Source organism: Mycetomoellerius zeteki, unplaced genomic scaffold, assembly GCF_001594055.1.
Source record: "Mycetomoellerius zeteki isolate Tzet28-1 unplaced genomic scaffold, Tzet1.0 scaffold310, whole genome shotgun sequence".
NCBI lineage: Eukaryota > Metazoa > Arthropoda > Insecta > Hymenoptera > Formicidae > Mycetomoellerius > Mycetomoellerius zeteki.
In genome coordinates this window covers 524506-547358 of record NW_017257295.1, presented here as the reverse complement: position 1 = coordinate 547358, position 22853 = coordinate 524506, and the positions used below count along the sequence as shown (strand labels likewise).

The window sequence follows — 22853 nt, the reverse complement described above, 5'->3', positions numbered from 1 at the left end:
TAGTTGGAACCGTTCCGTGTTCGTCCTTTTTCTTGCGGCCACACGCGACGCGGGCGATTTACAGCTTCGAAAGTAGAGGGTTTTCGATAGCTGGCGTGAATCCAAAACCCGAATCGAGACTACGATCTAGAACGAGCGAACGGTAGCATGCAATCGAGGCTACGAAATTTCCGGTGATCGCATTTTTACTATACGTTCTACGATAGGGATGAACTCGTGAGAGAAAAGAGCGAGAAAAAAAAAACTGCAACTACGATGGTCACATTAGGTTTCATTTATTCACGCTCATGAAAAAAAGAGATAAATGGTCTTTTGTGAAATAGCTGAAAGGAAATATAATTACACTTCTATTTCATTATTCCTGTCAACGTAATGTACTGAATTAAGTAAGGTATTGAGCACGAATTTAAAAAGTTCGTATTAAGAACAATTTAACGTGCACTCATTATCACGAATTATCCATTATATGGTAGAATAAGGTCGAGATAAATATATTCCCAGGGTGTACATCCATTTCCGAATTAAAATAACTTTTATTTCATGCGAAAGGTTTATCTTTTTTTTGTCGGCAAGAAATTATCTCTATTACCGCTAACGATTTTATCATGCTTAACAAATTAAGACTGAATATCTTGAAATTGAGACACTCTATTAACAATCAGAAACATGAAAGATCTGAACCAGCGCGCTCGCATGACTGGGTCGAAGGTCAACGATAAAACCGAACTATAGATAAGCTACGGCTCCTTTCGACGGCGCTCTTTATGATCACTATCATCCTCTTCTTTACGTCGTATTTACAGCGAAGTTGTATCATTGAAAAACTGTCCAAGTCGCGGGGAAATTACGACAGATAGCGTAAAGGAAAAGGGAAGAGAAACTTGTAAGAAGAAGGCAGGGGAACGGATAATAAAATGATAGCCATCGGCATTCTGTGTCGCGTGCGCGCGTATTTATATCGATGATCGTAAAAGGGCGTCACTTCCTGTGAGATCACTCGCGAATCTTAAGGCGAAAAGACAGAAGGAGAGAGGAGAAGAACGCATTTCCCAGAGAACACCGCCGGGTTAAAACCTGACTTTACGTAATCATTAGCCATTAAGTCAGCACTATGCAACATGTACGCGCATATGTATGTGCGTGCGTATGTATGCGCGTATCCACGTCTTGTCACATCACATTTTGCCACAAGGCTTTCATATTGGAGTCGACACTAACGCAGCAAAGATTGTCTCTTGTCGGTAAGTGCCTTTGATATTGATGAACTGAAAACGGATCTTACGAAAGTAAGATAGCAAAAGTAATAGCTCTATATATCTAATCTAAAAGATTTTGCAAAATGTCGAAGAAATTGGAGGACTAAAGTCATTTTACGTGATAGCTCTGTACCACGAGTCATGACCTCGTCTTTCTGACTAATCTGACTTTGAAGCACTTTAACCTAAGTGTTATATAAGTATCATTTTCAGCGGATCAGACGCGGGGTGTTTTATTTATATTAAAATTCAGCGTTGTATCCCGTGTTCGAGATGATATTTTTGAAGATGGCTTATCTGAGATGAAAATCTGACAGAATTTTAGCTGCTTTCTTGCAACTTCTTCTAAATTACCAAGAATAGCTGAGAGCAACTAAGCCTCGAATTAAAAGTCTTCGTGAAGTCTAATGAAAAGATAAAGAATAAGTTTATTTAGAATTATTAAAGAGTTAACGATAAACATGTGAAGTTTGAAACGTTAAATCTTTCGGTCGTTGAGCTTTTCAACGTTATGTTCTTTTCAGAGACAGTGCTTATTGTGCTGGTTATTGTACTTGTGAGTAAGCGTCAAGGATTCATTTGCATAGAAACATGGGTGATAATGATTACCGATTGGAATTTACATTCCACACTTCCAATCGGTGTCTTGCCACATATCCGCTAACGTAATACGGCGTGACTGTGAATACCATTGTCATTCCCGCTCTTTCCTCATTCCGGTATCACGTTCCATTCGCTGTGCAAGAGCTACCCGGAATCCGTGGTCTCCGCAACTGAGCTCCAATTAATCCCGAATGCGATTCTTGATTGTGACGTTCGATTACGAGGCATAAGTCAATTAAATATGGATTAGCCAATCGGATACGCCAATTGATCCTTTTGCGCGACTCGTTTCTCAACGAGCATTACGTTGATCTTCATATTCTAAGCTAAACGTAGTATACGTCATATTAGTAGTTAAGTCATATTTATTATCGACACTGTTAAGAATAATTATCTTTTTTCAGTTGAGACTGAACTTCTGCCGATTTCTGTAACGATATTGTATAGCATTGATGCTAAAGTCCTGCGTTATCGTACGTGCTATTCAGTATTATTAGCGTCTTCTTATGAAGTTTTATTTTAGTCTTTGATCAGCCTGGTATTATCAATATTAATTCGTTTGACCAAGATTAGTAATCAGATTTGATACTTCGAATTGGAGCAAAGGTCCTGTGTGATCATACGCGCCGTTCAGTATCATTAGCTTCTTATGTTATTTTATTTTAGTCTTTAATCAGTCTAATGTTTTCAATATTAATTGACCCGACCGAGATTAGTAATGTATCATATTTAATGCATGCGTAATCGTAGCAAATATTTTTAGATTGATGTTCCATAATGCATATGCAAGAGGAAAACTTAATTTTTTATAAAATATCGAAAAAACATTAATTAATTCTGAAATTATAAAGTATTTTAAAAGTTCAATATTACGTAACTTCTTCTCGAAAAGTGATTGCAAATTGAATATGTCTTTAAATTAAATTTAAATCGTATAAATAAAATATGTATGAAACAGTACTAATATTACAGAGATTCATGCGCGCTTCTTTTTATTAAGCTTGATATGTGAATCTTACAATAAATTACACACATGCCAATAAATTTGACGATAAATTCAGATTATCATGAAAAATGATGGAAGTTTCCGTAATCCTATTTAATGATTGGACCCATCTCACGTGGTTGAACCGTCGATTTTTCCGTTTGACAGTAAAACGCATCATTTCCGATCAAATGCATTGCGCACATTAATTAGCGATTTAGTTGGTAGAAATATATTTTAAGCGATTGATGTCCATTTTTATCAATGTAGATTAACTTTATCTCAGTTTAATATCTACTTTTTATCTTTTTCTAATTCTTTAATTTTATTAGAAATTAAAGAATTAGAAAAAGATAAAAAGTAAGTTAAACCGAGATTAAAATTAATCTCTGTTGGTAGACATATAAATGCAAATCATTTATAGCTCAATTGTTCTGCGCTTATTATCATTCTGCAGTAACGACTTATAGTACATAATATTATATTATTCATTTATCAGATTGCGATATTAAATTTTAATCTGTAAATTGTGACATTTTAGAAGCGCGTTTCCAGTCGCAATTTTGTGTACGGCATACTGATTTAGCGAAATCTAAAAATACAGTTTTATCGTATTTCCATAATTCATTACTCATGAATGTAAATTTGAACGAAAAAGATCCTATCCGATTTTTTTTATAGTCGGAGCTACGCTATTCGAATTTTTACACGATGGATTTAGTAATCGCACGAATTTAGTTTCGCAATCCAGACGGAATCTGGATTCACAGACAGAAACGACCGGCGATATATTCTATCTGTGATCTCTCGCCAAGGACATTCTTGTGTTCATCCAATTACCTAGTCCTGGCCTCCGTGTTTCATCTGCGAAGGCCTGTAGGTCCTCTTTATACAATTTATTTTGTCATAAAATCTTATCCGTATTTCTTTCGCTTGAAAATTAATGTGTTACGTCGAGACGAACAAATTGCCACAAAAACCTTTAAATGCTTTTCTCAGAAGGTCGTGACGAAGTGCAAATATGGTAATATTGAGACAGCATTGACTTGCTGTTTTTTCATGCACAAATTGCGAAGCAAAATTTCACGTTTAACATCTTAATTTATTGTAACATAAAGTTGTCTGATTATATGATCATTGAATTTATTATCTTTTTTATATAATAAGAATTTTAGAAATAATTTGTTATGTATTTAAATAATTTTCTCCCATATATCTTAAATAGATGAAAGAAAAAGTAATATGTAATCTTATCCTCTTAAGCTAACGTCAAATTCTCGTCAAAAGAAATACATCTATACGTTATTACAATTTTATCGTAAAAGCTTGACCTAATTATATCGAAAGGGTGCGGTATGTCAAGTACGCGAAGTCATTTCGCACATGTATGATGAAATAGCTCTCGCAGAGGTATTTCATCATCCGAAATGAAAATCTTGTTAGAAACACATTAAAAATTGCATCCAACGTCGCGACGCGAATCTCATTCTCTACGATCTCCCTGCCGAGCTACAAATTAGCAAGTTCAAGCGCGCGTCCTCGCGTTACGCGCAAAATGTAGATGTATGCGCAAAGTAAATGGCGTTGGAGAAAATAGCGTGTATATCACCAGGTGGCCTAATTGTATTCCATGGGAGTGGCACACTCGACCCACTCGGCTGTGTGCTTTTCCTTATCGGCGATGCGACCGCGCAGAGACGCACGTGGCAATTTAAAGTAACGTATCGATAGCGTATAGGAGCGAATAAAACTTTGCAAATAGATCGAAATACATTTAATTTCTCGTCCCATTAAACGAGAAACAAAGTTTCTGAAGAAAAGCCATTAAGGAAAGATCGATTTCTAATTGGACGATAAAAATTTCCAAAGTTTGCAAACAGTGTTTGATATTCTCTCTCTAATAAAATTTGCGCTGAGGCATTATTTTAATTGAAATAAAGATATTGTTGATTATTTGTACACTCTAAAAAATTTCAGTGTGAATTTAACACCATGCAGTGTCTTGTGTTTATATAGTTCTCGCTGTTAATATTAACAATATAGATTTATAATCCCTAATATTTATATCAACATCATGATGTGGATAAAAATTAAAAATCCATGATGTTAAATCCACATTATATTGATATTAATATTAATACCAACACAGTGAGAATTATGTAGACACAAGACGCTGTATATTGTTAAATCCACATCGACATTTTTTTAGAGCGATACAAGATTACGTAACGAAATATTAATATACGAGAATTAATAAACGAGACATTAATGAAATACATGAGATAAAGATATATATGTACATCTTTAAGCATACGGACTATGTCATAGGAATAGATTATGTACGTCGACGTTGCGGCGAAGGGTAATTTAGACGTTAAGATAAATTTCATAAGCCCGCATCATCAAAGTCCCATTCGCCGAGAGACCGATCTGCGGCCGCTCTGCCGGCTCCCAGCTGAGTGAATATTTCGAGGGACCATCCACCGACATAAATTCCGCGCGGGGCTAGGTGTCATCCCTATATACCGACTTGTGCCGGAAGTTCACACGCTCGGAGGAGAGCATCCGCGCGGCGCAGGATCGGGCCTGCGTGTAACATCGCAACGCCGACTACGGTCACCATGGTTACGTGTCAAGTTCTCTCACCCCTTACCACCCCGCCATGGACCATCCCGGTCTGCCGGGAGAAATGCAGGCTTTCAACCCTCTGTATACCCGCAGCGCCGGGGCGGCTCCCGTGCGGTGCAGACGTTCGTTCCGGTTGTTCTAGGTCGTGTTATAGGATCAGAACTATCGTTTTGATCGTTTCAAGCGTGTCATCAGTTCCTTATAACGCCTTAAAGAGAATCCGAGAAGAGTCGTAAATAACGGTATCGAGCGGTGAGAGGTGGGTCGGTCGAGAGTAACGCTCGATGAATCGAGCGTGACCACGAGAGGGTGCGTACCTTGAAACGCGAATGACCTTGAGCACACACCTGCAAGCCGGAGCGCCACGGCAGGTGAATTGATTGGCGGTAGGGTGGGATCGTGCAAGCTAATCATGCGGCGTGGTTACGTACGGCGCTTTGAAGGCTACCCGTTTCATGTCGTGACAAGTGCATACGTTCGCGTGTCGAGCTGATAAGAGATTAAACTGTGAAATATTAAAGGATTGGGTCATTAAAGTGTGACACATTTGCACTATTCTAAATGTTATAACGGAACAAATGGCAGTGCAGTCAAAAAGTGCAAGCAATAGGGGTGAATAGAACTTATGTTCTACGTTGTTATAGATAAGAAATTATATAAAGTCTATAATATTTAATATATATCCGTTATATCGATCTATTAATGTTATATGAAATAGATCTATAATAAAAAATCTAGAAAGACTCAGTAAAATAGAATTAATTGCTACATAAACACGATCTACAGTGGAAACTCCACACTGTTGATATATATAAAGATATATTTAGTACAAAATACAGAAGTGCTCAAACAGTAATAGTTAGTGATCTAAATAAACTTAGATATATCTTTGATTGCAATAAAGATAAAATATTTTGACTTACATGATCAAAAAGGAGCAAATCGCGTTTATGCGATATTTGACCCGGAAGCAACGTTCAATGCTCTGCGCCGTATCAGAGAAAATTATTTGGCAACCGTCGCGGTTTTTCGCGGAGGAAGGAAAAAGGAGAAAGAAGAAGAGGCGGTGCCCAGTGCAACGAAATGAGTATGGCGCGTCTCACGTTGATACACGTGGTTCAGGACATCTGGAATCCTATATTACTAAAACAACTAAGATTAGAAACCACATGAGAGTGCAGAAGATCTTCCGAGATAATAAATCAAACCGATCGCGCTAGATTCTTTATTGATTTTAAAAATAAATGTTGGCGATGCTTCTGGTGGAAGAATTTATGATTTTTCTGATTGAAGACTTTACTGATATCGAGCAGCATAGTTACCTGCGAACTGTCAGAGAATCACATGCAAAAGGAATCGCGAAGATAGAGGAAGTTACAAAGATCGCGCTAAAGCAATTCGAGACACTTCTCATGATTGATGCAAAATATCATTTGCGTTACTATTACTGTCGGAACGTTTGACTGATCGAACACCATTTGCCTAATGAACGGTATATGGAAATTGCGAATTACATAAAGGCCACCGAGCACGAACTTGTGCACCTATGACGAGTTCAAACAGCAGCTCGTTATCGCGCGCTTGGCTGCGAGCGAATTGCTGCCGTTGCGGAGACACTCGGCAGGATACGGCGAACAACAATTTTAACGAAGTCGAAACGCCACTGCGGGAGGAAACGGAGACGCTTCTGCATCGTATCGCCTTTACTGTCTGGCACACTGCCCTTCATATAGAGAGCGAGGTGCGTGCGAATCGTACGTGCATGCGCGACGTGTACATCAATTAGCATGACATAACCATGTACAGATTTTTCGGAGATTTCTGTTTAGCAAAAATTTGATAAAATGTTATCTAAACACTGTGTTATCCGAAAATATTAATAAAAATTTCATATACAAATGTATTCTTATATTATATAATTATCAGAAACTTTTTCAAGTCGTACTGTTAACGGATATATTTAGCCTTTTATTTGAATAAACTTTCAATTATAACTTTTTTATGATATTGATTAGAAAATGATAATAGAAAAATGCTTTTTTCGACCTCTATTCATTTCTTCTTTTATATAACTGTGCAGTATCGCATGTGTATCGTAGCGTAACAATTCGATATGTGATATTTAATAGGTTTTGACAGGTTTCAATCGATGCCGACTATGCAACCGTTTTTTTAGGAATATCGAACACAATACGTTACTGCGGCACCTGTCGTTGCATAATTTTTCTTGCAATAATGGAACCGACAATGGGAACAACTTACCGTATATCATTAATTTCGAAACAATGGATAATAATGTCACCTACTTCTCTTGGGACAACGCCCATGAAGAAAGTAATAGTATTTTCTACGCACCGAATAGAAAGTTAATAAAACGAAGCTATTATCTACACGTATTTCCTTGATCACAGAATACATTGAAATAATACTAGCGCGGCATTTTTACATAAAATTTTTACATGTAATTTTACATCATAAAGTTTTACATACAATTTTTTTATTAATATTGCAAAAATGATGATGAACAATAATTATGTTTTTGTTATTTTAAATTTTAATTACGAAGATATAGCACGTGTTACTACATTCTTATACATTATGCATACAAACGTGTTAATTAACTGCTTTTCTTTTTGATTACAGCACAATGGCGGTTACGAATCACAACCGAAAAATGTTAACAACTTTGGGAGAAGTAAGCAGCAAGTAAGTATTTATATTCGTTTCTAAACATTATTTATTGCAACTTTACAATATTTATTGCAACTTACAATTGTTATAATATATTCCATAAAAAATTAATATTAAAGAAATTAATAAATAGCAACACCAAAAATTATATTTGTTAAAAATATATTAGATAACTATATTATTCTAAAAGACAGAGGTGAGAAAAACGAAAGATGATTAAAAGAGGTCTTCCCGCAAGCTAGATTAAAGGCTTTCTATCTTATTCACATAATTTATCGTCATCAATGAAAGCTCGCGATTCATCAACTCATCTGTTTAAATATTTAATAACAATATACGCGCGAGTGCCCGGTTCTCTACATGTCGGATGTAAGTGCTTTTATTTATTCCGTAAAAGCATACGGAGGTAAAGCTGCACTTGCATTCGAAATGTATAACTTTTGTCTTATTGTTGAGTCTACGTGTCCTGTTAGATAACATTTTGCTATATAAATTGAACGAAATGATTCTCAACGATTTATTGTCTTTCGTTCGGCCCGTTAAGCACTCAAAACGCTTTCAAAATGTAGAAACTGGAGGACACGTGTACAACCGTTCCGAAATGTTGAACTTGGAAGAATGCTTTCGTTCGCATTGAAATGGAAATGAATCCCTTTAAGTATCCTTTTTTTTTACACACCGGAAATTCTACGTCAGCAGCTCGTTACTTGTGTCACGACATTAAAATAGAATTATCGCTATGTATCGATGGAAGGTTCCCTGTCGACCGCACTTTCGGCTCTCACATACGCGAAATATGGAGTAAAAAATAAGCGATACGAAATTTAATTGCGTTAGCAATTTAATCTGGGAAATCGCATTAAATCACTTGGCTAGAATCCGTAATAACCATAATTGCGGAGATCAAAATGAAACACACGTTACACAAACCGCCACTTACAACGTTAGTGGAATAACTTTCTATTAGTACGCAAGGAGAAAGAATACTAATATCCGACTAGTAATCATTACGCTAATTATTCTCCTTCGCTCTTGCAACCGGCTAATTTCCTAAGTTTATTTATCCGTAAATCTATTTTGTAAATCAATCCCAGACATTTATCTGCCAACCAAGATTTCTTTAGAAATCAGGAAAGTAATAGCGACATAATTTCTCATTTAATTTCTAGCCCGTGCCTTTTGATCAATTTAGAATTCGGGACAAAAGGAATAATGAAAGTGTTTTTGAAATACCGCTGTCTCGCTGTCGGGTGGCATTTCCTGCGCGTAAATGACGGTGCCACTGAAAGTTATACGCTAAAATGGCAATAAGGCGACGCATTATACGGCTGGTCGGTATCGGCTACGATGTACCGCCGCGATAACCCGTGCGTGTTGACGTCGGATGGATAATATATTCGCGAAACCCTGCATTTATTCGCGTACAAACCACCGCTATTACTACGAAAATGTATGCAGAAGGAGCGACGACAGCGATCGGTTGCTGCTATTTTTGCGTGTAATATGTAGAAAGTTACGGATTTTTATACAGTAAAACTTTATATGATCATATGTTGTAAAATATTAAAATAAAATATTTTTTTTGTATGATAAGTTATTGATGTAAGACACATTTTTCTTAATACAATTTTACATATAATAACATATATTTTTTGTAAAATATTTGTTTATTGTTAATCATATTTTTAACATAATAAAGGTATTTGACATTTATATTTAGTACCATATTTTGGAATATGATCACCAAGGTTAATGTTAAATTTTTTAACCATGTTAATTAATCACACAGATTCATTCTCTGCGGAAACTATTTCACGATTACATCGCAGTTATAAGCTGTGCAAAGAATAGTGAAGGTGAGACGCGTTGGAAGCAGTGATAATTATGCGGAATAGCAATTAGCGTACGGTAAAAACTATTGCGCAGCTGTTATCACGTTCGTTCTTATTTCTCGCGACATTGAGGATTTTTATCGGTCATTTTTTCATATATTGCGTTGTATTTTTACTTGCTCTACAAATGCGTAAGCCTAAAAATAACCTGTATTAATAAAATTTTTCAGAAATAAAAATGCTGTTTAAAATTCAATCACGTATTTAGATTGCCACATTTTTGTAAAATAGTTTTGCTTTACACAAGCAATAGAAATAAGGTTCATAACGGTCGAAGCTGGATCTTCAGTGCTTATATAATTCGGTGTTAATTTGTTTTTTTTCGGCTTTGTTTTAAATTAAATTTCTTTTCAATCACCAATAAATTGAGATTGCAATTCGTTTCCGATGTAGACATAGGAATAGCTCCTGCAAATGAGTTCTAAATAATAAAATAATATAACACAAGAACATAGAGAATAATCTAGCCGTATCACCATTATCAGTCTTTACACATAATTGATGAAGATTATGCTCTCATTTGAACGTTATTATACTTCCAATTGGAAATTAACCACGAGCAATTAGATAGATTAACGGTAATTGACATTAGTGATGAAGCTCGTTGCGTGCATCTTGCTTCCATAATCGCATAGAATTAATGTCGGTGGTAATAAACCCAAAATTATAAATAGAACCTTATATCTCCGTGGAACTTTATATCCCCATAAAATCTTGTTTTAGAGTGTTTAAACCTTTTATTTTTCGATTTTTTATATTTTTCTTTAAACCTCGTAACAAAATAAAATATCTAGAGGTCTTTAATGGGGACATTAAAATAAAAAAATATAAATTAAGAACATCGGGGAAGCTTTTTTATTTTTATTTTTTGCATAAATTATTAATTGTTATAATTAGTAAGACTTTTGTAATTTTCAAAAGTAAGCTTTTCATTCTTGTATTGATCCATTCCACTCTACTGCCGCCGGTGAATTCCATAATACCGCCGAGTATCTCAATTTTAATAATTTATCCATTATGAAACTCTGATTTCAAGCGACGTTACAACTTGTTTTCATTCGACAATTGACAAGCGGTAGACAATATCCTCGTTTTGCGACTTCCAGTAGCAGGGGAAGGCTACTTCGCCCGATCCGGCGATCGGGTGTGAAACACCGTAGACTTAGGGGTACACGAGCGGTTTCCGCGTAGCGACAGCTGCGGTAGGACCGCGACGTAATAGCAATTTCACACGTGAGCCTATAACGGCCCAAAGGGATTTATGAGCGGGTGGGTAGGCCTGGTTGCACGCTTCGCGAGAAACGAACTCGCGGCGTTATGATCCCCATAAAACCAAGTACTTATTTTTAGAGGTAGCCGCCTCGCTCTTATTCTCTCGCTCGGTTCGTTCTGCTTTCTTTCCCGCGACGCCCATTGTTAGCGGCCCTTTATATTTCTGAAACTCAGACGCGAGCCCAGTAAACTCGTTCTTCACCTTGCTCCTTTCGCCTTTCGACTGTGTTTGTTTCGGATATAAATTGCTTGCACACCTTATCCGAAAACGTGACGCGCGTAGAAAACGCAACTTAATGTCTTTTCCATTATATCTCTTATGTACGGAATTATTCGTTAGACTTAGATTATATAGAATTAAATAGAATTACGTAATTACATATGCAACTACACGTACAGAACGACATATGCACGTACGCCACAGGCGTTTCGGTTTTACTGTCGTAATTGGTTATAATACTGTAGTCTAGTATACAAAGGCTTTGCCCGCTTAAGGGAACCATCCGTAGAGGATTGTTGAACACAGTTGGAAATTACGTGTGCGTTAATACGGAAAGGCCAACTTGTCAAACGTACGGAATATATTACGTCTGTTGAGCAGAGAATTATTTATTAGTCCGATAAAATTCCTATGACGGGACACGACACATGAGTGCTTAAGGGATAAATACAAACAACGTATAATCCGGTATAAATCATGCGAATAATTTTAACAAGCGCCATCAATAACAGAGTATCTCACCGGTGACGGTACTCGACCGTTGAGACCCTATAAATGACTCTCGGCTAACCGACGAAGCGTTCGCCGCGGATGCTGTCCATCGAGGAAGAAACCGCAGTAACCGTGCAAAAACGCAGCTTACATCCGTCTCGTTTGCGCGCCAACTCCTCCGTGTAATTTTCGTACGTTCCCCACGACAAATCATCCGCGCAGCCTTTCGCGACGCACGTCCCGAGGCATTTCGTGCATCGTAATTAAGACGATCTAGCACCTACCATGGCTCGACTTGTAGTGCGAATAGCGTGACTATTTGTTGGGAATTGAAGTCACGCTATCTGCACGAATTCGTTACATCACGCGTCCACGCGCGAGTTCTCCCATCCACGTTCAGGGCCGCTTTAATGCATTTGGAACAAGAAGCGTTAAAGTAAAATCGAGAAGTTGATCACAAAACCTCTGTTCTCCTTGGCTATCTGATTCTTCTTCGTTTTGAATAATTTAGGAGATTAAGAAACTGACTGAAGAAACTGAGGAGTTTAATTAGAAAAAGAGACCTGTCATCAAAAGTTGCCTGAGTTCGGAAGATTAACGTAATATGGAATAAAAAGATATTTTATAATTTATTGTAAGAAAATGGTTTCGAAATGTATATTGTAAGAAATAAAAAAATTCTAAACACAATAGAGTCGCTTGCTACTCTATGAAACTTTCCAAGTTAAAAGTGATGTCGCAGTACAATTAATGCCTACAAACCGAAGGCTTATTTTCAACTGTTAATCATAGTTAATCGTAGTTGCTTAATTATAACGATGTCGAAAATGTATTTAATGGCGCATGTCTTCGATACGCAAATAAACGTTGCAGAATGACGATGACGACGCCGGGCCGGCCCTGGAGCACGCAAGCTGGCATACGTCAGACATACATGACAGCGCGGCGGCGCGATTATCCGACAAAACTGCCGACTGGCCACTGAATATTCTGCGTATCTTTAGTAGAACCAGGCGAAACACAATACCTGGCAGTGTATCGTTCCGCGGCGTGAAACACGGCGCGTCATCCCGACGTATCTCTGCGTCCTCGTTTCTCATGGCGGGATAAACGCAACATTCCCGTTAAGGTACCGGGATTACATGTTGATCTACTTCGCGATAGCGTGTCCTCCGTAAGGACATCGCCATGCCGGAGAATATCGTCGTCAGGATCGTCTACGCGCCGAAGTACTCGAAGGTGGATAGAAATTCCTTGTCGCGAATCGACGATGGATTTACCGTAAATCCTTGCCGAGTTATCAATTATTCGTGCATCTGACGTTGAAATAGTGATTGATACATTTGCAGTTGAGAGTGTGCTTGATAGAAGCGGTGTTGATCATTCGAAAATTGTTTAAGGTACACTGAAAAAAAGAATCTGGAAATAACTATCAAGTGACGCGTAAAATAAGTTCAATCAAATATTCGGTTAACCAAAAATAATTTGACTTTTTCTAAATATTTAGTAATTATTATCAAATGGTTGGTTATATTATTATGTTGGTAATACTTATAAAATATTTAGAAAAGTAGATTTCTTTTAATAAATAAGAATTATATATATTAATCGAATATTTGAATTTATTTGCTCAATATTTTGTACCAGATTCTTGTTTTAGTGTACAATTTTGAAGAATATTTAGTAATTAAAATTTAAATTATTATTTAAAGATATTGCACAAACTGTTTATCAAGGGCTACAGGGTAAAAATTTTTAAATATAACAAACTTTTATAATAAATTTTTATAACAATTTTTTGTAGATACCTTATGTGTTCTACGTTTAAATTGTTAAAGGTATTTCTTACCTACAGCGTTATTTTAAAAAGTCTATTATTACGTATAGGTAGCAATTTATTCTATATCGTATATGTCTATCGAAGCTATTAGAATGAAAATAATGAAAGACGTAAACTTCTAAGGAAAGACCAAAGAAATAAAGTCTATCTTCACGAAGAAAATTTGATTGTTTGACATGATATTGTTTTACGAGAAAATTAAGTTTTGCAGCAATCAGAAACAAATCTTATGAAAAAGTTTCCGCCAATAAAATTCAGTGAACTAAAGTCGCTTACGAAAGGATTCTTCTTAAAACGAATTTAGAAAATTTTATTCGCTATGAACGAGAATTTTCGTTAATTCAGAAATGAATTAATAATTTAATGGTAATGCAAAAGAAATTAAAAATTGTAATTAATTTAAGAGTTGACTTTTGATGTTTTAAATATGTAAACGATAATATCTGATAACTGTAATTTTTTAATTTTATATAGGAAAAATATCTTTTGAAGCAGGTTACTTTCTATTTATAATTATGACTATTTAAATTAATTTTTGAAAATTTCTATTATTGGTACTGTATATAATGTTTGCAAAGCTGTATAAATCTTTTATTTGCTATATTTGAATAAATAATAATAATAACAAATCATCAAATTACAGGTGCAGACATCAGCACTGGTGTCAACACCTGCGAGGACTCCGGGCGTCGGCGCGGATTCAACGATGACGGGATCGGGAAAGGGCGGAGGTCGCGTAACGGAGGTGATGGAGCTCTGTTACGTCACCGAGAGGATCATCGCCCTTTGGTATAGAGAGGATGCTCAGGGTGTCCTCGAACATGCCACGACCCTTCTACGCGGAAAACATGCCGATAATTACATGGTGAGAATTCAAATAACTCTCATAGCTTCAAGTTATTTTATCTCTCGAGATAAAAAAAAGTATTATACATTTTACGATGTAATTCATCATAATTTTATGAGCACGAATATTACAATTAATGTAAAATTAATCTCTTTTATAACAATATTTTATAATTTAAAACAATAAAATGAGAGAGAGAAATCATAAAGTTATGTTTTATAATATTTATTTTTGCAATTATCTTGAAGTTGTGGATATCCTGTGCTTTCAGATCTTCAATTTGTCATCACCCGGCCGACCCGGTGAGCCGAATACGAGGGAAGTTGGATGGCCGCAGGGATTAGCGCCAAGTTTGGAGAGACTGTGTGCTCTCTGCAAGGAGCTGGACTCCTGGTTAAACGGCGCTTCTAATCGCGTCGTTGTTCTGCATGCCAGGTGAGTTGATGATTTTCAAATATTGTCTAATTTATCTTTTGATAAACTTGAATGAAAGAGATAATAGCAAATTTACAATTAAATTACGAGCGATTTTAATAATTAGGCCCCTATTGTATTATTTTTAACGACAGTATCGATGTCGTTATACTGTCGTTGCGCAGCTGCTTTATTATGTATAAAACTTGCGTAATGACAATGTAATGACATCGACTGTTGTTGAGAGTGACGGAAAATAAGGATCTTAATATATTTATCGAATTCTTTGAGCCGAAAAGAAATTATTTTTGAAAGATACAAGTTACGAGCTCAAGTCTCTCCGTGTACGCGCATTCGTGACCTGGTTTTTGTAGAACGACCAATGTTCAAGTGATCGGCCGCAAAAGCCATAATTTTACCGCGGTATACGTTCACCGCCCCCTCGAAACTCCGCGCCCATAACTTCCCGTTAGTCATTTCCATTCATCGTGAATAATAACGTCATTAGACCGCGATCAGCCCGCGGCGAAATCTTTTCGTATCCTATCTCTTACGGAGAAGGTACGGAACCGTCATTGCGCGTACGCAGTACCAAGTTAACGTTATCGTTCTCTTCAGGGGCAGCAAGGAGCGGCTGGGTGTGGCAGTGTCCGCTTATATGAACTACAGCAGCATCTGCGGGGGACGCGATCAAGCGTTGGACAGGTTCGCCATGAGAAGGTTCCTCGACGACAAGATCGGATCGCTGCAGGTTCCATCGCATCGAAGGTAACGACAGAGAAAAAGGGAGAGAAAGTTGCATGCGCATTACCTGTTGTATTGTCGTTAAAACTCATTCTATCGTATTTACATTTGCAAATAATTCAAACAAAGTCATAAAATCATTTACGAGCGCGTGCATCCATCGCAAAAGGTTTATTTCTTAATTCCTGTAGTCGCTATACGTTCACTGTAATCTCGTTCTCGCAATTTATCTTATTTCTCATTTATTAACACTTTTAATGACAAGCAATTGATTGTGTTGGAAAATCTTATTTCACAAATCTATTTTATGATATTTCATATTTGAATGATTGATATATAATATAATATATACTGCATTTCATAAACGTAATCTTCTTTGTTTTATTTTATTACTATTATTCAATTTTAGGACGTAAATATTGAAAAGTGCTTTTTTTAAAATAATATTTTGCGACTTGAAACTTAGAAACTGAAACAATGATATTTATTATACAATAATACAATAATTCATTTAATATCACGTAAATTTGGTTACTTTTTTGCGTTTATCTTTCTCTTCGAGAGTTGAAAGCCATTTATTAATTCTGAATTAAATAAAACGGATGTACGAGGTGCAAGCTTAACTAAATTTGCATACGTACGTAGTCATTTCTACATATCAATGATGCGTTCAACGTTTATTGCGGAAGCTATGCAATTTCTTCAAATTTATATCACACAGGAAGAGAAGGAACGTATAACTAATTTACATTTATTACCAAAGCGATCCTGTTAGGAAGGACACCTTACGTCCTTGAGCAACCATCCTATTTGTTGTCTGTTCTACGCACCACCAACTTGAAATGTTGAGTTCTCATTATCTAGTCGTCATCATCTTCAATCATCCATGCTCGTTTTCTGCCATCCTTCGTGTTCCTTTGCCACTATTAATCATGTTGATGCCTATCCGATCATTCCTCTATAATGGATTCCGGAAATTCGTTCGGGATTCCTCAGAACTTCGGAATAGCATCGACGACTTTTAAAATTGCAACTCCCGTAATCGCTTCGTTCACACCATGATTACAACATTTACCGGCGAGGGAAGATCGCGAGGCAAGATGGCAGCAACAAAATAAAATGATCGGCCGTGTAGCACACTTAACGTTTTTGTTGTTGAAGAGATGTTTCTGTCAGCCGGTTCTATCCGCGCGTACTACGAACCATTGATCTAAAGATAGCGAGCTCTCATCATCATCATCATCATCGGCAGCCTTATCGTTTACTTCATCGCTGTGTCGTCGTATGCATTCATAATGACCGTAATGAAACGCGGTTGGGCTTGCATGCGGCTGTCTCTTTTAATCTCGTTCGCACTTGTAGCCATCGTAATATTTTCTGACTTAAATGCAACCCGATTGAAGAAAAAAGCTTTTTTCCCGTTTACATAAGAAATTAAAATATAATATCGATAAGCCATAAAGCTGATCTTATTTACTACGCATATTTAAAAATATATATATCGTAGTTATTTGAATAATTATTTAGATATACATATGTAACGATCTCAAATTATTATTTATCATGAACGATTAATAATTATTTCTAGAATCAATTACCTAAATAAAAATAATTATTCTAATATAAATAATATATGTAAATAAGGTCAAATTATATTGAAATTACGTATTTTATATAATCATTTATCTAGCGTAGAACAGATAACAAATTATTCGAAAAATATTTGATTTTATAATCATGCTTATATAATTGATGCTAATGTATCCGAATCGTTTATTGGAAATATAATAATTATAAATAATTTTATTATAATTAATTATTTTCTAAATTGACTACATCAATAAAAATTATTATTTGAATAATTACGTAACTAAATAAGAGCATTAAATTGTTTAAATATAGTAATTATTAATAATTATAGAATATGATCGTTATAGAAGATAATTATTTATTATTCGTTATTTATTACAAAATTATTTATAATCATTTATAATTATTATTTCCAAATAAATGATTCGGATACATCAGTGTTAGTTATATAAGCGTTATTATAAGATCAAATATTCTTATTCAAATAATTGGCTGAATAAATGATTGAATAAAGTACCTAATTTCAATATAATTTTTTTAAATCTTTCGATCTCAACGAAAATCTCATTCATTCTCTTTTCTTCATTTTTTTTCTCGCTTTTTTCCACGTACGTTTTCGTTCCTTTCGAGATTTATACTCGCTGTTTGATCAACCGGTTTCTTTTAACGAAACAAACGCAACCCATCCGGCAGTTTATCGCGCGTATTACGCGCCATCGACCCCGTCGTAACCACGACCGCCGTATCATTACCGTCATCACCGTCCTTATCGTTGTCCTTGTCATCCGCGTCGCCGTATGCATTCATAATGATTGTAATGAGCCGCGACCGAGGTGTGCCCGCGTGCGTGGCGACTTCCTTGCCGCTTCTTCTTCCTCTTCTTTTTCTTTTGCTCGTCATATCGCCTCCTCTTCGTGGTCCTCACGCTCCTCCGGTCCTGCCTACTGGAGTTCCTCCATTAATTCCGCGAGCCGCGAGCATTAGCATGTCGTTAGCGTAGTTGCACTCTCACAAGCGTATGAAACCATTACTAGCTTGCCTCCGAGAGATCTCTTACGACGAATGATGTCGAACGTTAGTGGCACGTACTCTTATCTCGTCTGACATGCACACCTCTTCGTGTCACGGGCCAAGGCTTCCATTGGTTGAACCATCAATCCCATTCATCATGTTTCTCATGCATGCGCGCATTTGTGGCTTGAAAGAAATTTGCTCTTTCATTTTTTTTTTTACTTCGCAATGTTGCTCGTACCAGGAATATTGCCTCTTACACCTTGGTAAACCTCATCGATTTATCGTTCATTATTTATGATATTCATCTTTAATCCTTTAAAACGAATCAGGATTAATCGCGGATCAGGAATTAGATTTTAAATTGAAAATGTAATAGCATATTTATTTTTGGATGCCAAATACAATAATAATCTCCTGGATTTTCTAGATACATCGAGTACTTTAGCGGACTGCTGTCAGGCTCTTTGAGGATCAGCCAGTCGCCATTGTACCTGACCCACCTAACAGTCCTTGGAGTGCCGCTCTTTGAGCCGACGGGCTGTCGAGCCTTTCTTAAAGTATACGAAGGACTTACACCGGTTTACACTTCGGATCTGTACTCAGTAACGAACGCGCGTGAATTTACAGTTAATCTCGGCGGACTTCGATTGAGAGGCGACATCTTGGTCAAGTGCTATCATAGGGTATACTCGAAGCAGACTCGAGAAGTCATGTTTTCCCTCCAGGTAAGAAAGCAATGTACATATAAATATTTATATTTCATACATATAATAATTTATTTTTATATTATTAAAAATTATTGAGAAATTATTACAAAATTATTTTATTTAATTTTATTACAGTGTGATCTTGTAATCTTTAATTCGTATCTTTTTATAAAATTATACAACATTATAATATGTATCGATTAATCGAACATCCACTTATGCCGTTTATATCTGTCATATATAAATACTATATATAAATGCATTATGCATGATGCATTTATGATGAATGCATTATGACATGCAAGTGTCACGACGTGAAATCAGAGACATAAATGATAGTTTATGCAAAGTTATTCGTAAATAGTCACAAGGACAGCGAAGTAGATCTACGTGTTCGGGGAAAAAAGATAATCAAGACATTTGCGCGTTAATTTTATGTTCGATCGGCAAACAGTCGCCTCTAAAAACGATGTAATGATCAATTAATGACTAGATATTATCATTTCCTGTAATATAAAAAAAAACTGATATATAAGAACTCTGAAAAAAAAATATTGATCGTGATACATTAAATCAAGTTTTATTTGGTTACAGTACAATACTTGCAGAAAAAAGTCATACTTTTTTTATTGATGTTATATTATACGTACTTTATGCAAACCGATAATGGCATTTGAATTTGCATACTTGCAATCTGTTGTAATTGATTTTTTACAATAAAAAGTTTTATTAATTTTTTTTCAGTAAAAAGGAATCAATAAAGAATCAATAAAGAATGTTGCGCTTAGTGTTCTATCAAATTTTTAGACAAATAAATCAATTGCAAATCTCTCCGGAGACTTGACAAACATGAAAACACTTAGTATGCAGTATACGACTTTGTATATGACATTGAGCAAAATAAATTGTTTCTGCCAATCACTGATTACGTCGCGCATATTCTCATATCAACCATTGTTCCTTTAGTTTCACACGTGTGTAATTACGGAGAACGTCGTCTCCTTCCCGCGTTCGGAGCTCGATGTCGCTTGCGACGATCCTCGATGCCCGCCCGACAGCGTGGTGACACTGTACTTCGCCACCGACGCGAAACGTCAGGACGGCCCAATCCCAGCGCCGACACCCGCCGTGCCGCATGCATCAGCGCATAACGATCCCATCCTGCATTGGGACAGCTACACGAATCTCGAGATAAGTGACGATGGTGAGTGCAAATTTCTTCATATTTTTAACGTTAGCTTTTCAAACATGACAGTGATAGGAAAACTTATAGGCCTGTTCTTTTTAGTTGAACTTCTTGCACAGTTTATTTTTTCTCTTTTTTTCTTCAACGTAGAGTGAAGAGGAAGAAAAATGAACCGTGAAAGAACTTTAGCTAAAAAGAACAGACCTAATGTCTCATTTCTTAGAGTACACACAATATTTAAAAAAATTATTTAATTAAAAAAGAACTTTTTTAATTTATACGTTAAGTATTGATTAACTTGAATTGGTTATTTGAACGATTGTCATATACAAGTTATAGTTAAAATGTGAATTATAATAAGTTATTGATTTTCATGTATCAAAAATGTACATGGGTGATATAGCGAATTTCATATAAAGTCTGGTTTCTGGCTCTACGAACCAATAAAATTTCGTAGTGGACGATACAATATGATAAACGAGACTCTCGAATATAAAATAACATTGCTGACTTTTATGTTAACATGAATTTTCATGTTCTACTTCTAAAATACTCACATAAAATACATAAAGTGATGAATAGTATATGACACGATGCTGCAAGGAACAAATTCTTATTAAATATTTCTTGTTCTTAACACGATTCTTGAAAATGGAAATGCTAGTTTGTCTCTCGTGTTGTAAATTTTACAGTATCAGATTGTCGATTAATTTATCGTTATCATGAAAGTCCGGACCTCGTGGTCCACATCAAGAGAACTCATCGTCGACTAATACATATTAATTTTCGTCGTAATGGTACCCAATTAACCTCGATCTGACAGCGAGAGCTAGTCAGAAATACAACTTGGCTAGTGTTCACAGCAAGGAAGGGAGGAAGCAAACTAGACGAAAGAGCAGCAGTCAGTATAGTGCATTTAGAACCTCTGACTAACGCCGCCGGAAATATGTTCTGCCAAGTAGAGGGAAAATGGCGGTTTATCGCGACGGGGGCGATTTTCACAGCTGGAAATAGATCAAAGGTCGGCTCGATGGATGGGCAAGGTCCATCGCGTTAACCGCTCCCGAGTATAGCGTTTCTATTCCGTAGCTTATTTACATCTTCACTTTTCTCTGATCTCCTAGTCTGATTTTTTGATGAGATGAGTAAAATGGTTGTCACAATGAATACTCTTTTTTTTTGATATATAATTAAATATACTTTCTTAATTTATAATTTGAGAATACTATGCAAATTACAAAAAATATAAGTATTGATTAAAATTATATAAAGGTATAAAATATTTGTTAAAACCTTACATTTAAAAAATGGGAAATTTTTTAAACTAATATTTTCAATTTAAGTAAGATTACGAAATAATTGTAACAAATTCTCTCGTATCTTATAATTATTTTCAATTTTTTTTATTTATTTAAAGAATAAATTAACAATGCCACTAAATGCACTATTTAATGACTATTTAAATTAATCAAATCTCATTATCAATTAGAAGATTCGTTACACGACTTTAGCCACGCTTAGCAAGGATAATAGAATCCAATGTAGCGATTTGTTCTGCACGGTATACTGCTTTAATCGAGACGATTGCGTCATCGCCATGATTCCTCCAAAAGCACGCGCCGGCAACACGGGACGACGAACATTCTCGGAGTCAATTCATTTCGTTAGCGATCCGGTGGGTTCCAATAAAGCTGTGACCCAAATTGCGCGTAATGCTAAATCGACGTCGTTTGTTACGGGACGAAGAGTGACGGACGAGACCGGAAAGAAAAATGGAGGGTGCCCGTGAGCGGCGTGACCCTGTGGCCGAAGGGAGACGACTAGATCAATGGATAGGTTGTGTTGTACCGATTGAATGTCGGTAGTTTAACCGCAATACCGCCAGCGACCCATCTGTCGAATATCCACCCCCTCCCTCCCCCTATTTACCAACTGAAAGGTGTGACCAAACTGAAATCAATTCCATCTCTTGGTAGCCAGCCATCTCAAAAGAGATCGGGTATTCTGTCGTTGTCAGAGCGCAATCGATTATATCGAGATTCTTCCGCATAACTCGGCACCTAGATTACCGCGCCAGTTTCTCCCCATTGAAGTTCCGATTGTTCGGAAGATTGATGAATATATTTGTTAAAAATTAAAATTAATGTCTTACTATACGGAGAGAATTTTCTTTTACAATTTATCCTGAAAATATGGTAATTGTGATACAATACAATATTTTAAAGATTTTTACCATGCATTTCAGTAAAATTGATCAAATTTATTTTATACTTTATTGTAGTTTTATTAATGAATGAGAGATTTATATTAAAATTTTTCGAAATACAACGTTGTCCCACGACTGTTATATTTTCAGAGTAAATTCTAAGAAAAAATTCTCTCCGTGTATCTTGGCAATTTGTACATATTTTTTTAACATGCTATAAAATTTTAGAATAAAGATCTTATTTCTGTATAAACAAGCTGTGAAGG

At 36.1% G+C, this 22853-nt stretch overlaps 1 protein-coding gene across 9 annotated transcripts in view; it reads left to right on the top strand.

The window, feature by feature from the left end:
* by (focal adhesion protein tensin) overlaps positions 1–22853 on the top strand; it is a 113390-nt gene that overhangs the window by 58810 nt on the left and 31727 nt on the right. For 7 of the 9 annotated variants that reach the window (XM_018451443.1, XM_018451441.1, XM_018451442.1 and 4 more), the window contains exons 3-8: positions 8116–8178; positions 14523–14744; positions 14998–15161; positions 15759–15908; positions 18916–19213; positions 20162–20399. In XM_018451443.1, the coding sequence (XP_018306945.1) occupies positions 8116–8178; positions 14523–14744; positions 14998–15161; positions 15759–15908; positions 18916–19213; positions 20162–20399 (1135 nt within the window). Of the gene's footprint in view, positions 1–7003; positions 7214–8115; positions 8179–13137; positions 13279–14522; positions 14745–14997; positions 15162–15758; positions 15909–18915; positions 19214–20161; positions 20400–22853 lie in introns of those variants that run through there. The other 2 variants (XM_018451444.1, XM_018451449.1) reach the window with 2 other exon arrangements.